The sequence below is a fragment of the Pongo pygmaeus genome, chromosome 1 (assembly GCF_028885625.2).
Source record: "Pongo pygmaeus isolate AG05252 chromosome 1, NHGRI_mPonPyg2-v2.0_pri, whole genome shotgun sequence".
NCBI lineage: Eukaryota > Metazoa > Chordata > Mammalia > Primates > Hominidae > Pongo > Pongo pygmaeus.
The window spans coordinates 177555274-177571027 of record NC_072373.2 but is presented as its reverse complement, the minus strand read 5'-3'; the positions used below and the strand labels follow the sequence as shown (position 1 = coordinate 177571027).

Genomic DNA, 15754 nt, shown 5'->3' with positions numbered 1-15754 from the left:
ACAGGTGTGAGCCACTGCGCCCAGCTGGGCTCTTTATCTGTTTGTCTATACCTATACTATATTGTCTTTTTTTTTTTTTTGAGACAGAGTCTCGGTCTGTCACCCAGGCTGGAGTGCAGTGGTGTGATCTCGGCTCACTGCAACCTCTGCCTCCTGGGTTCAAGTGATTCTCCTGGCTCAGCCTCCCTAGTAGCTGGGACTATAGGCATGCACCACCACGCCCAGCTAATTTTTGTACTTTTAGTAGAGATGAGGATTTACCATGTTGGCCAGGGTGGTCTTGAACTCCTGACCTCAGGTGATCTGTCCGCCTTGGCCTCCCAAAGTATTGGGATTACAGGCCTGAACCATTGTGCCCCGGCCTACTGTCTTGATTACTATAACTCTATATGAAGTCTTGAAATTGGGTAATATGACTTCTTCAACTGTTGTTCTGTTTCATAATTGTTTTGGTTATTCTAGGTTCTTTGTATTTCCGTATAAATCATAAAAGCAACTTGTCAATATCTACAAAAAGGACTACTGGTATTTTAGTTGGGATTGCATTAAATGTGTAGGTCAGTTTGAGGAAAATTGCCATTTAATAACGTTGAGTCTCATGTTGTTTTAAAAAATAGAGGTGAGGTCTCACTGTGTTGCCCAGGCTGGTCTCATAGTCCTGGGCTCAAGCAACCCTTGTGCCTCAGACTCCCAAAGTGTTGGGATTACAGGCATTAGCCGCCACGCCTGGCGCTCGTCTCCTGATTCTTGAATCCAGTAAATCTCTGCATTTATTTAGATCTTTAATTTCTCTCAGCATATTTTGTTATGTAGCTGGGACTACAGGTGCCTGCTACCACGCCTGGCTAATTTTTGTAATTTTAGTAGAGACGGGGTTTCACCATATTGTTCAGGCTGGTCTCTACTCCTGACCTCAGGTGATCCACCTGCCTCAGCCTCACAAAGTGCTGGGATTACAGGCGTGAGCCACCATGCCTGGCCAACACCTGGAACATTTAATTGAACATTTGTTACTATTGTCTCAAACACTGGATGCCCCAAAAACCCTGTGGTTAAAAATGAATGGTGAAAAAATATAAATGGTGAAACCTATTTGGTAACATCTTTATTTTCAGGTTGCTGGAGGAGCCAGTATGAGTCAGATTTCAGAAGCACTGAGCCGATACAGGAACAGATCATGTTTTATGAAGGAAGCCCTCTACAGGCTATTCACAGAGACATTTTCAATGGAGGTAACCATGCCTGCTATTTTAAAGGTAATTGAAGAAAGACAATTTTTACTATTACTTCTTAACTTGGTTCAATTAATAATTGTTCACGAACCACACTGAATATAATAAATTATGCTTTATTCTATAGTGAGTCTCATAGTGCTCTCATAGAGCAAAGAAATGTTAAGCTTAGCTGCCAAAGTGTCTTTTGCTTTGAGCATCTGGATTTATGTGACATAAATTAGAATCAGAACAGTTAAAATTTGGTCTAAGTAAGGGAATAATAGGATCATATGGCTTTCTGAAAGAAAACAAGCACAGAACAAAATAAAAATAATTAAGGGTGGCCAGATCTACCACTTGAAGTATTTTGTGACTAACATAAAGTTGGTTTTATTGATATAGCCAAACTTAGCTTTGGTTTAGGGAAGGATGTGTTTTATTGTAAATGTAATTAGAAGTATTAAGTGGCTTGGGAAAGAAAAGTGCAGTTATTTATTTTTCTTTTATACATGTGTTTATTTGAAAATTGTAGTTGTTTTTAGTGACACATAACAATGAAAGGTCTTAAGAAAAATCTTGTCTTTGTTATTTGTAATTTTTTGCAATTCCTTAAAAATATGGATATTTTCCCAGCACTTTGGGAGGCTGAAGCGGGTGGATCACGAGGTCAAAAGATTGAGACCATCCTGGCCAACATGGTGAAACCCCGTCTCTACTAAAAACAATACAAAAATTAGCTGGGTGTGGTGGCGCACTCCTGTAGTCCCAGCTACTTGGAAGACTGAGGCAGGAGAATCGCTTGAACTCGGGAGGCGGGGGTTGCAGTGAGCCGAGATTGCACCATTGCACTCCCTGGCGACAGAGCGAGACTCAAAAAAAAAATATTTTTACAGCATGAGAGATTAACTTTATTTACAGCTCAAAAGCTGTATAAAGAAAAACTCCAGGTCAGCTGTGGGGGCTCATGCCTGTAATCCCACCACTTTGGTTGGGAGGCCGAGATGGGAGGATTTCCTGGGGCCAGGAGTTCAAGACTAGCCTGATCAACATTAGTAAGACCCTGTCTCTAGAAAAATTTAGGAAAAAAAAAAAATTAGCTTCTGGCTGGGTGCCATGGCTCACGCCTGTAATCCCAGCACTTTTTGGGAGGCTGAGGTGAGCAGAACACCTGAGGTCAGGAGTTTGAGACCAGCCTGGCCAACATGGTAGAACCCCGTCTCTACTAAAAATACAAAAATTACCCAGGCGTGGTGGCAGGTGCCTGTAATCCCAGCTACTCAGGAGGCTGAGGCAGGAGAATGACTTGAACCTGGGAGGCAGAGGTTGCAGTGAGCCGAGATGATGCCACTGCACTCCAGCTTGGGTGACAGAGCAAGACTCTGTCTCAAAAAAAAAAAAAAAAATTAGCTGGGCATGGTTGTACATGCCTATAGTCACAGCTACTTGGGTGACTGAGATTGGAGGACTACGTGAGCCCAGGAGTTTTTTTGTTTTTTGTTTTTTGTTTTTTTTTGAGACGGAGTCTCGCTCTGTTGCCTAGGCTTGAGTGCGCTGGCACGATCTCCGCTCGCTGCAAGCTCCACCTCCCAGGTTCACACCATTCTCCTGCCTCAGCCTCCCAAGTAGCTGGGACTACAGGCACCCACCACACCCGGCTAATTTTTTGTATTTTTTAATAGAGATGGGGTTTCACCGTGTTAGCCAGGATGGTCTCGATCTCCTGACCTCGTGATCCACCCGCATCAGCCTCCCAAAGTGCTGGGATTACAGGCGTGAGCCACTGCACCCGGCAAGCCCAGGAGTTTGAGGCTGCTACAGTAAGCTATGATGGTGCCACTATAATCCAGCCTGGGTAACAGAGTGAGATCCCAACTCAAAAAAATAAAATAAATAAAAAATTCTGAACCGTTTTTTCCATCTGTAAGGAAGAGATTGAATTAGATGTTCTTCTGTTTTTGTTTGTTTGTTTTTGTTGTTGTTCTTTGAGACAGGGTCTCCCTCTGTTGCCCAGGCTGGAGTGCAGTGGCATGATATGATCTCAGCTAACTGCAGCCTTGACCTCCTGGGCTCAAGTGATCCTCCTGCCTCAGCCTCCTGAGTAACTGGGACTATAGGCATGCCCCACCATGCCTGGCTATTTTTTTGTTTTTTCCATAAAGATGAGGTCTTACTATGTTGCCTAGGCTGAATTTACATGTTCTAAATTTCTTTTCATGCTAAGATTCTGTAGTTTTTGTGAAAATCACATTTCTTTTGGTTTCTGGATTTCTAAATTGCAGATGATGGCAATCTAATGAAACTGAAAAATCAATTTAGCAATATGCAAAAAAAAGTCATTTTCCATAGCAGAAGTATATCCCAGGTCTGTCTCTCTAGTAGAGGAAACAGATCACAGTGTCCCTGAATGGCAGGGCAGGTGGGGTCTAAGCTTGGAACAATGCCCTCATTTTACATTTGTGTTCTAGGTCTTCCACAGTATAGCTTCAAGTTACCTAATGTTTTGTTTTACCATTTTTCAAATTCTTCTCCTCTGTTGGTGGATTTATCCCATCCTTTTTTTCCATTTCCTGTTTTTCTTTATCACACTTCTTTCCCCTAGGAATACCCTGTCCATTCTGCCCCTACATTTATCTCCTCCTGTGTAAATCCTGAGACTCTGCCTAAATGTGCTCTCTCAATGAATTCTTCTGATTCTGTCCCAGAAATGGCCACTCTTTCCATAACTACCTCAGATGTCACTTCATTGATGCGTCTTTTATGGTGCTTTTCTTCAATTTGTTATTACTCCCACGAGGCTTTATGCTAATGAGTAGCTCTCACTCATGTTTGTGTCCCCTGCAGTACCTGTCACAGTAGCTTGTATGGAGTGAGGCTCAATAAATGATTCTGAAGTTAATTTCACAGATAAAGAAATAGAGGTCTAGAGAAAGGAAGTGACTTGGCCAAAGTCACACAGATAGTTAGTGACTCCATTTGGATTAGAAGGCTTTGCTGTAATAGTTTGATGTTCTAAAGAATAAATGCTTAGGATAGGGAACATTTGTTCCTGTCCCAATAAACGAAGATTTCTGCCGACCAAAACATGCACAAGACAGCATAGAGAATGTTACTGGTATCATATGCACTAAAAACAAGTTCATCTTCAGCTTGTGGCTGTAGGAATGAGGAATCACCCGTTGGATTTGCAAGTACAATTCACAGCCAGTGCTTGCGCTCTCAACCTAACACACCAGGGCCTGGCCAAGGGGATGCCTGTTCGCCTGTTGTCAGAGGTCACCTGTCTACTTTTCAAGGCTCTGAAAAATTTCCCCCATTACCAGCAGGTAATTTCAATTGAATATTTGTTCGTGCTTTTTTTGTTGCTGTTAACAGAGTCTCAGCTCTGTCGCCCAGGCCAGAGTGCCATGGCACAATTTGTTTTTGTTTTTTTAAAGACAGAGTCTCTCTCTGTCGCCCAGGCTGGAGTGCAGTGGCACGATCTCAGCTCACTGTAACCTCTGCCTCCCGGGTTCAAGCAATTCTCCTGCCTCAGCCTCCTGAGTAGCTGGGATTACAGGCGTGCACCACCACGCCCAGCTAATTTTTGTATTTTTAGTAGAGACGGGGTGTCACCATGTTGGTCAGGCTGGTCTTAAACTCCTGGGCTCATGAGCCACGGCATGCGGCAGACAATTTGTGTTTTTTAACTTTAGGATAAATATGTGAAAAATATATATTATTTAGTTCTGTTTTTTTGTCCTATTAGAGAAAGAGAATAGATAAAAGAGTTTGTGTTTGTTATAGAAAAAATAGGAAATATAGATAAGCAGTGAGGCTAAAATTTTCTTTTTTTTGAGAGATTTTCACTCTTGTTGTCCAGGCTGGAGTGCAGTGGTATGATCTTGGCTCGCTGCAACCTCTGCCTCCCGGGTTCAAGCGATTCTCCTGCCTCAGCCTCCCAAGTAGCTGGGCCTACAGGTGCATGCCACCACACCTGGCTAATTCTTTTGTATTTTTAGTAGAGATGGGGTTTCACCATGTCGGTCAGTCTGGCCTCGAACTCCAGACCTCAGGATTACAGGTGTGAGCCACTGCTCCTGGGCTGAGGTTAATATTTTAACAATCTCTCAGAAATCCATTGCCCAGAAACATCTATTAACACTTTATTGTTTACACCTTTACCTCACCCCACACATGAAAATTAAGCTGAATTGAATCATACATGTAAATATAAAAACAAGGCTGGGCTTAGTGGCTCATTCCTGTAATTCCAGCACTTTGGGAGACCAAGCGGGCAGGCTCACTTGAGGCTAGGAGTTTATGATCAGCCTGGGCAACATAGTGAGACCCAGTCTTTCCTAAAAATAAAAAATAAAAATTGGCTGAGCATGGTGGCAAGCATCTGTAGTCCTTGCTACTTGGGAGGCTGAGGTAGGAGGATTACTTAAGTCCAGGAGTTGGAGGCTGCACTGAGCCACTCCACTCCAGCCTGGGCAACAAAGCAAGACCCTGTCTAACAAAAACAAATGAACAAAAAAAAAAAGAAAACATAAGAGAAAACATTTGTGACCTTGGGGTAAGTAAAGATATGTTAGGATACAAAAAGCACACATTATAAAAGAAAAAAATGAAAGTTCATCAAAATTAAAAGCTGTTCTCTCTCTCACACACACACATATATACACACACTTTTTTTTTTTTTTTTTTTGGTGAAACAGAGTCTCACTCTGTCGCCCAGATTGGAGTGCAGTGGTGTGATCTCGGCTCACCGCAACCTCCGCCTCCTGGGTTCATGTCATTCTCCTACCTCAGCTTGCTGAGTATCTTAGACTACAGGTGCTCGCCACCATGCCTGGCTAATTTTTTTTTTTTTTTTTTGTATTTTTAGTAGAGATGGGTTTCACCGTGTTAGCCAGGATGGTCTCGATCTCCTGACCTCATGATCTGCCCGCCTTGGCCTCCCAAAGTTCTGGGATTACAGGCGTGAGCCCCCGTGCCTGGCCTACACTCATTTTTATTTTTATCATTTTTTTTTGAGACGGAGTCTCATTCTGTTGCCCAGGCTGGAGTGCAGTGGCACGATCTTGCCTCACTGCAACCTCTGCCTCCTGCCTCAGCCTCCTGAGTAGCTGGGATTACAGGCGCGTGCCACCACGCCTGGCTGATTTTGTATTTTTAGTATAGATGTGGTTTCACCATGTTGGCCAGGGTAGTCTCGAACTCCTGAACTCAGGTGATCCACTACCTTGGCCTCCCAAAGTGCTGGGATTACAGGAGTGAGCCACCATGCCCGGCTCCCTCCCCCACAACACCCATTTTTAAAATGAAAAGGTAGATGATAGACTGGGAAACGTTCATTTTATATATATGAGAATCGACTTCATTCAGAGTATATAAAGAACTCAACTTGTTAATACAGTACAAATAAACCAGTTATGAAAATGATCAAAAGATTTGAACATTTTGGTAGTTTCTTTAGGAATTAAATATACACTTTATAAACTACCTAGTCATTCCACTCCTAGGTATTTACTGAAGATAAATGAAAGCATGTATCCATATAAAGATATTTACACAAATGTTCATGGTACCTTTATTTATTGCCAAAAACTTGAAATATCCCAAATGTCCAACAACAGGTGAATAGATACATTGTAATAAATCTATTTAGGGAAACACTGTTTGGCACACAAAGAGATGAAGTACTGATATCTGCAGTGTAGATGAAACTCAAAAATGTTATATGCTGAGCAAAACAGGCCAAACTCAAAAGAGCAGAAGTACATGATTCCATTTGCATAACACCTTAAAAAAACTAATCTATAATGACTGTAATTTTCTGAGGATAGGGTTTACAGGGTTGAAACTGACTTGAAGGGGGGACAATGGAACTCTCTGGGGGCGATAGAAGTATTAAATCTTGATTGTAGCAGTTGTTACACAGGGGTATAAATTTGTGAAATCTAATTCAAATGTGTACTTTGTAAAGGGAGTTGATTTTTTTTTTTTTTTTTTTTGAAACGGAGTCTCGCTCTGTTTCCCAGGCTGGAGTGCAGTGGTGCAATCTTGGCTCACTGCAAGCTCCGCCTCCTGGGTTCATGCCATTCTCCTGCCTCAGCCTCCTGAGTAGCTGGGACTATAGGCGCCCGCCACCATGCCCGGCTAATTTTTTGTATTTTTAGTAGAGACGGGGTTTCACTGTGTTAGCCAGGATGGTGTCAATCTCCTGACCTCGTGATCCGCCCACCTCTGCCTCCCAAAGTGCTGGGATTACAGGCGTGAACCACCGCGCCCGGCCAAGGGAGTTGATTTTTTAAAAATACAATTAGGAAGGTGATTTTCCTCATTTATTTCTACCTTATTTTTAAAGTTGGAAAATCCTACTCAGTCTTCATTCCTGCATGGCAGTCATCAGTTACAGCATTAAATGAAAATCGTGGATAGGGACAGGTACACAATGAGCTCTCAATAAGAAAAGCTCACTGGTAATACTTCCAAATACATGGAATCTTTGTTTAAAATGGAATTCTTACATTTGTTCAAAATTATTTTTCTTTATTCTCTAAAAGTTACAGAAGAATTGTCTTCTCTCCTTAACCAATTCCAGGATTCTTGTGGATGTTCCATTTGACAGGCAAGTATAAGACTTGGTCATTTGATTGGGGTGTTGGCCTTTGGTTATTAAATGCAGGGGCCTGATTAAGGCTGGGATAAGGTGTTTGGAGAGAAGGTTCTGTTGAGCTTCTTCCACAGAGAAGTGATTAGAAGTACCCTACTAGAAAATGTTGTCTCCTAAAGTGATTCCAGTACAGGATAGTGGGTAAGAACAGGCTCCGAGAGCCAAACATACTTGGACTCAAGATCTAGCCCTTCCATTATCTTTGCTTATAAGTTTCCTCATTTGTAAAATAGTGACTCTTACCAGCATTAGATACGATAGTGTCTGTAAAGTACTTAATTCCTAGTTTAAGTACAGGCTATTATAAAGAATATTAGTAATTTATTCATTTTGTTATGTAATTATTATTTTATTAGTAATTTACTTTTTAATTATTTAGAAAATCATCATCATCCTAGCCATTCCAGAAGGATTTGAGGCCTTTGCAGTGTCTCAGATTCACAAGTTTTAAAACATTTATAATAGTTGACATAAAAGAGCAGAGAAATGAGGCACAAGCTAACAAGAGCAAAGCCCCTGATTTGTGAATACAAGGTTTAGGCTCAGTCACTCTGTAACTGAGTGATGTTTGCTGCAGCATTTTAGCATTGTCTACTACTCAGATTACAAATTGCTACCACTCTGGAAACTCCGTTTCTTTTTCAGACCTATCATAGTAGAAACTGAATGATAAATACACATTTTTTCTTAGACTTGCTCATCTTTATGTAAATTCTGTGTATTTTGCTTACATTCTTATTTGTATGCTCTCCTATCTCCTGTCTGGTCTTCTCTCTGCTAAATGCTCTTGGTTTTCATAGCTGAGGATTTAAAAGTCCAAGACTGTTTTTGTTATAGGATTACTTGGGGAATGCCAAATGATTTCTTCTGTGTAGTTTCACAAACTTTATATAGAATTGTGAGAAAAATAAATACTGCTTTTCAGATTTGATGCTGCCAAGTTTGTCATGAGATGGCTCTGTAAGCATGAAAACCCCAAGATGCAAACAATGGCAGTGAGTGTCACCTCTATTCTGGCTCTGCAGGTTTGTGATTTCTTAAAGGCAAGATGTCTGTCTCTCTAGTTTTTATACAGGTTCCATAGTTCACTTGAGCCTTTCTGTTTGCTTATAGCTCTCACCTGAGCAAACGGCACAGCTTGAAGAGCTTTTCATGGCAGTTAAGGTAGGTTCCTTGTCATGTTCATAATCTTTTTTTAAAAAAAGTCAAATTTATGATTGTAGCTTAAAAAAAAATCAAATCATTCCAAAAGGCCTGTTAAAGTGAGAAATCTGTAAGACTTTCTCCCCAGAAGAAACTTTCTAATTTTGTAGCTATTTCTTTTGGTATGTACCTCCACATTTCTTTTTTTTTTGAGACAGAGTCTCACTCTGTCACCCAGGCTGGAATGCAGTGGTGTGATCTCGGCTCACTGCAACCTCCGCCTCCTGGTTTCAAGCGATTCTCCTGCTTCAGCCTTCTGAGTAGCTGGGATTATAGGTGCGTGTCACCACACCCGGCTAATTTTTGTATTTTTAGTAGAGACGGGGTTTCACCATGTTGGCCAGGCTGGTCTTGAACTCCTGACCTCAGGTGATCTGCGTGCCTCGGCATCCCAAAGTGCAGCGATTACAGGCGTGAGCCACCACGCCTGGCCATACCTCCACATTTCTAAATAAAATGCTTATACTGTAATTTCTTGATTGAGCAGTTTTAGGTGTTACTGATTTTGCTACTACGGTAGATAAGAACTTAGCTCTCCTACATATCTTTCTACAAATTACTTTCTCCTCTAGTCCCCAACAAATTTATATCATGATTTTAAATAAATCATTAATCAATATTTATGTTATGATTGTGTTAACATCGTTCACTAAAAAATTTATATCATTGGGCCGGGCGCTGTGGCTCATGCCTGTAATCCCAGCACTTTGGGAGGCCAAGCAGGCGGATCACGAGGTCAGGAGATCGAGGACCATCTTGGACAATGTGGTGAAACCCCGTCTCTACTAAAAATACAAAAATATAAAAATTAGCTGGGTGTGGTGGTGCGTCCTGTAATCCCAGCTACTTGGGAGGCTGAGGCACGAGGATTGTTTGAGCCCAGGAGGTGGGGGTTGCAGTGAGCTAAGATCGCACAGGTGCACTCCAGCCTGGTGACAGAGTAAGATTCTGTCTCAAAAAACAACAAAACAAAAAACAACACTGTTTTATTCCGTACTTATTTTTTTATTTTCATTTTATTATATGAACTTTTTTTTTTTCTCGTTGCTCAGGCTAGTGTTCAATGGTGCGATCTTGGCTCACTGTAATCTCTGCCTCGTGGGTTCAAGTGATCTTCCTGCCTCAGCCTCACAAAAAGCTGGGATTACAGGCATGTGCCACCGCGCCTGGCTAATTTTGTATTTTTTAGTAGAGACAGGGTTTCACTGTGTTGGTCAGGCTGGTCTTGAACTCCTGACCCAGTTGATCCACCCACCTCAGCTTTCCAAAGTGCTGGGTTTACAAGTGTGAGCCGCTGCACTCAGCCTATTATGAATTTTTATCATTAATGTCCCAGCATATTTTTGTACTTTTTTTAGATGGCATTTGAGCCATCTTTTTTTTTGAGCTGTGTGGTCTCTCTCTGTAGCCCAGGCTGGAGTGCAGTGGCGTGATCATGGCTCACTGCAGCCTCGACCTCCTGGACTCAAGTGATCATCCTCCCATCTTAGCCTCTCAAGTAGTTAGGGCCACAGGTGCATGCCACCAAATGACCAGCCAGTATATATATATATATATGTGTGTGTGTGCGTATGTATATTTCTTTTAGTTATTTGTAGAGACGACGTCTTGCTGTGTTGCCCAGGCTGGTCTTGAATTCCTGGGTTCAAGTGGTTCTCCTACCTTGGCCTCTCAAAGTGCTGGGATTACAGGTGTGAGCCACCACAACTGGCTTTTTTTTCTTTTTCGTTAAGAGTTATTTATTTATTTATTTATTTATTTATTTATTTATTTTTGAGATGAAGTTTCGCTATGTCACCCAGGCTGGAGTGCAGTGGTGCAATCTCAGCTCACTGCAACCTCTGCCTCCTGGGTTCAAGCGATTCTCCTGCCTCAGCCTCCTGAGTAGCTGGGATTACAGGAGTGCACCACCACACCTGGCTAATTTTTATATTTTTAGTAGAGATGGGGTTTCACTATGTTGGTCAGGCTGGTCTCAAACTCCTGACCTTGTGATCCACCCACCTCGGCCTCCAAAGTGCTGGGATTACAGAAGTGAGCCACCACGCCCAGCTGAGTCATTTATATTTTTTGTAGACTGTCTATTCATGGCCTTTATAAGTTTTCTTTTGGGTTACTGGCTTTTTTCTACTTTATAGGATTTTTTTATACATTAAGGAAACAAGCCTTTGACTATGATATTGGGTGCATGTATTTTCTCCCATTTTACTGTTTATTTTTAATTCATTTATGGCATGTTTTATGATGCAATAATTTTTTATTTTCACGTAGTTGAATTCATTCTCTTTTATTATGCATCTGGGATTGATGGCACACCTGCAAAAGTATTTCCCTCCATCATGAAGTATTTAAAAAAATTCTTTGTTTTGTTTTGTTTAAGAGACTTGATCTCATCCTGGGCTGAAGCTGGTGTGTAGTGGCAAGTGGCATGATCATGGTTCATTGCAGCTTCATCTTCCTGGGCTCAAGCAACCCTCTTGAGTAGCTGTGTTTGTAGCCACCACATTCAGCCTCCTCAGGTTTTTTATCCTATGATTTCTGTTCTTTCTTTTTTTTCTTTGAAATTTTTTTGAGATGTTGGGTCAGTTCAAGTTTTCTTCTCTGTGTATTTCTACTTGCCTTTGCACTCTTTATGCTACCTTTATCATATTAAATTCCCCTGTATATATCTATTTTTGGACTTTATTCTGTTCCATTAATTTGCATGTCTGTCTACTCACTAACTTTTATCTTTTTTTTTTTTTTTGAGACGGAGTCCTGCTCTGTCACCAGGCTGGAAGTGCACTGGCGCCATCTCGGCTCACTGCAACCTCTGTCTCCCGGGTTCAAGCATTTCTCCTGCCTCAGTCTCCTGAGTAGCTGGGATTATAGGCGCGTGCCACTACACCAGGATAATTTTTGTATTTTTAGTAGAGACGGGGTTTTACCATTTTGTTCAGCCTGGTCACTAACTTTATCAATACTTAAATATTTAAGATCTGTCCTCGGATTTCTTTTAGTTATCCTTATCTATTTGTTGTTTCTGTGCAGACACCAGAATTGACTTGCCTGTTTCTGAGGGAAAAAACCCATTTTCTTTGGAATTGTATTATAGATTGATGTAGAAAAATTGACGTCCTGTAATTTCCCCTATCTTGGAACAAGAGTGTGTTTATTCAAGTCTTTCATGTCCTCCAGAAGTATGTTCAAGTGTTTGTCATTTGCATTGCTGTTACGGGTGGAATCTTATGCTTATGAGTATTTAATATCGAGTATTAGGTTTATTTTGTCTTGTTAACTTGTATGTCTGCTTGCAATAGAGATGAAATCAAGAATAAAAATCAAGAGTGATTTTGGATGTGTTCATTACTGAGATGCTTGAGATGTCAAGAAGGCAGTTTGAATTTTTTTTTGAGACAGAGTCTGGCTCTATCACCGAGGCTGGAGTGCAGTGGCCCAATCTCGGCTCACTGCAACCTCCACCTCCTGAGTTCAAGCCATTCTCCTGCCTCAGCCTCCCAAGTAACTGGGATTACAGGTGTGTGCCACCATGCCCGGCTAATTTTTTTGTATCTTTAGTACAGATGAGGTTTCGCCATGTTGGCCAGGCTGGTCTCAAACTCCTGACCTCAGGTAATCAACTGCCTTGGTCTCCCAAAGTGCTGGGATTACAGGTGTGAGTCACCGCACCTGGCCCAGTTTGAATTTTTAGTACAGATGGGGTTTCACGATGTTGGCCAGGCTGATCTCGAACTCCTGATCTCAGGTGATCTACCCACCTCGGCTTCCCAAAGTGCTGGGATTATAGGTGTGAGCCACCACACCGGGCAAGATTTCTTTCAAAATGTTACTGCTCATTGATGATGCACCAACCACCCAAGAGTCCTGATGGAGATGTACAAGCAAGGAAGTTAATATTTTCCTGCTTGTTATACGATATCCATTCTGCAGCCCATGGATCAGGGAGTAATTTATTAATTTATTATTTATTAATTATTTATTTATTATTTAAGAGACATTTTGTGGCCAGGTGTGGTGGCTCATGCCTGCAATCCCAGCATTTTGGGAGGCTGAGGCAGGCAGATCACTTGCGGTCAGGAGTTTCAGACTAGCCTGGCCAACATGGTGAAACCCCGTCTCTATTAAAAATACAAAAAAATTAGCCCGGCATGGTGGCACACGCCTGTAATCCTAGACACTCAGGAGGCTGAGGTGAGAGGATCGCTTGAACCTGGGAATCAGAGGTTGCAGTGAGTCGAGATCAAGCCACTGTACTTCAGCATGGATGACAGAGTGAGACTGTCTCAAAAAAAAAGGAAAGAAAGAAAAAAGAAACATTTTATAAGGCTAGAGCTGCCATAGGTAGGAATTCCCCTGATGAATCTGGTCAAAGTAAACTGAAAACCTTCTGGAGAGGATTCACCATTCTAGATACGATTAAGAAAACACACAGTGGTGGCTCATGTCTGTAATACTAGCACTTTGGGAGGCCAAAGCGAGCAGATTACTTGAGGCCAGGAATTTGAGACCAGCCTGGGCAACATGGCGAAACCCTGTCTCTACAAAATATTTGCCAGGCATGGTGGCATGCATTTGTACTCTCAGCTACTCAGGAGGCTGAGATGGGAAGATCACCAGAACCCAGGGAGATTGAAGCTGCAATGAGCGGTGATTGTACCATTGCACTCCAGCCTGGGTGACAGAGAAAGACCCTATCTCAAAAACAAACAAACAAAAAGAATATTCATGATTCCTGGGAGGAGGTCAAAATATGAACATTACCAGGAGTTCAGAAGTTGATTGGAACCCTTGTGGATAACTTTGAGGGGTCCAGTTCTTTAGTGGAAGGAGTAACTGTAGATGCCAAGAGAACTAAAATTATAAATGGAGCCTGGAGATGTGACTGAATTGCTGCAATCTAAAACTTTAACACATGAAGAATTGCTTGTTAGGGAAGAGCAAAGACATATTTTGAGATGGAATCTAGTTCTGGTGAAGATTCTGTGAACATTGTTGGAATGACAAAAAAGGACTTTGACTTATATAAACCTGGTTGGATGAGACAGCAGCAGAGTTTGAAAGGATTGACTCCAAATTTGAAAGAAGTTCTAGGCCGGGCGCGGTGGCTCATGCCTGTAATCCCAGCACTTTGGGAGGCCGAGGTGGGTGGATCACAAGGTTAAGAAATTGAGACCAGCCTGGCCAACATGGTGGAACCCCATCTCTACTGAAACTACAAAAATTAGCCAGGTGTGGTAGCATGCGCTTGTAGTCCCAGCTACTCAGGAGGCTGAGGCAGGAGAATCACTTGAACCCAGGAGGTGGAGGTTGCAGTGAGCCGAGATCGTGCCACTGCACTCCAGCCTGGGCAAGAAGAGTGAAACTCCGTCTCAAAAAAAAAAAAAAAAAGAGAGGAAGAAGTTCTTTCTTGAAAGGAAGGGTCAATTGATGGGGCAAACATCATTGCTATCTTAAGAAATTGCCACAGCCACCCCATCCTTCAGCAGCCACCATCTTGATCAGTCAGCAGCCATCAACATTGAGACAAGACCCTCCACCAGCAAAGAGATTACCACTTGCTGAAGGCTCAGGTGATTTAGCGTTTTTTAGCGTGCTCTCTCTCTATATATATACATATTTTTTAAGGTAGAGTCTTTCTTTGTTGCCCAGGCTGGAGTGCAGTGGTGGGGACACATCTCAACTGCAGCCTCGACCTCCTGGGCTCAGGTGATCTTCCTGCCTCAGCCTCCTGAGTGGCTGGGGCCACAGGTGCATATCACTACACCCAGATAATTTTTTAAGTTTTTTTTTTTGATAGAAACAGGGTCTAGCCATGTCACTCAGGTTGGTCTCGAGCTCCTGGGCTCAAGCGATTCTCCTGCCACTGCCTCCCAAAGTGCTATGAATATAGGCGTGAGCTACTGTGCCCAGCCATAAAATATTTTTAAATTAAAGTATCTACATTGGGCCGGGTGTGGTGGCTCATGCCTGTAATCCCAGCAACTTAGAAGGCTGAGGCGGGCGGATCACGTGAGGTTAGGAGTTTTAGACCAACCTGGCCAACATGGCGAAACCCCATCTCTACTAAAAATACAAAAATTAGCCGGGTGGGGTGGCACGAGCCTGTAATCTCAGCTACTCGGGAGGCTGAGGCAGGAGAATCCCTTGAACCCGGGAGGTGGATGTTGAAGTGAGCTGAGATCATGCCACTGCACTCCAGCCTTGGCAACACAGTGAGACTGTCTCAAAAAAAAAGGTATCCACATTGTTTTTTAGACATAGTGCTATTGCACACTTAATAGACTACATTATAGTGTAAACATAGCTTTTGTATGCAGTGGGAAAACAAATTTGTGTTACTTGTTTTATTGTGGTGGTCTGGAATTGAACCCACAGTCTCTCCTAGATGTGCCTGTTTATTGGAAAAAAAAAATAGGATGAACCAGAAAAGGAGACTGAGAAGGAGCTTCCAAAGTGCATTAGAAGGAAGCTGAGAGAGGGTGTTTTAGAATCCAAGAGGATTGTTTCAGGAAAAATTGGGCCATCATATCAAATACTACTGAGTGGTTGAGTGACATGAGGACAGAATTGACCATTGGATTTGGCAAGAGGAAGTCATTAGTCACCTTGATTATGTTATTTCAGTGGGGTGGCAGGCCAAAACCTGATTGGAATAGTATGGAATAGCAAATGGGAGGTG

General features: G+C 42.2%; 1 protein-coding gene across 6 annotated transcripts in view; it reads left to right on the top strand.

The window, feature by feature from the left end:
• The window catches only part of ZYG11A (zyg-11 family member A, cell cycle regulator), a 60455-nt gene that overhangs the window by 25246 nt on the left and 19455 nt on the right, over nucleotides 1-15754 (top strand). For all 6 annotated transcript variants that reach the window (XR_010124582.1, XM_054487571.2, XM_063655837.1 and 3 more), the window contains exons 4-8: nucleotides 1116-1256; nucleotides 4361-4537; nucleotides 7763-7827; nucleotides 8798-8897; nucleotides 8986-9036. Coding sequence is in view for 5 of the 6 variants with exons in the window: in XM_054487571.2 (XP_054343546.1) it covers nucleotides 1116-1256; nucleotides 4361-4537; nucleotides 7763-7827; nucleotides 8798-8897; nucleotides 8986-9036 (534 nt within the window). In the remaining variant the exon portion in view is untranslated. The remainder of the gene's footprint in view (nucleotides 1-1115; nucleotides 1257-4360; nucleotides 4538-7762; nucleotides 7828-8797; nucleotides 8898-8985; nucleotides 9037-15754) is intronic.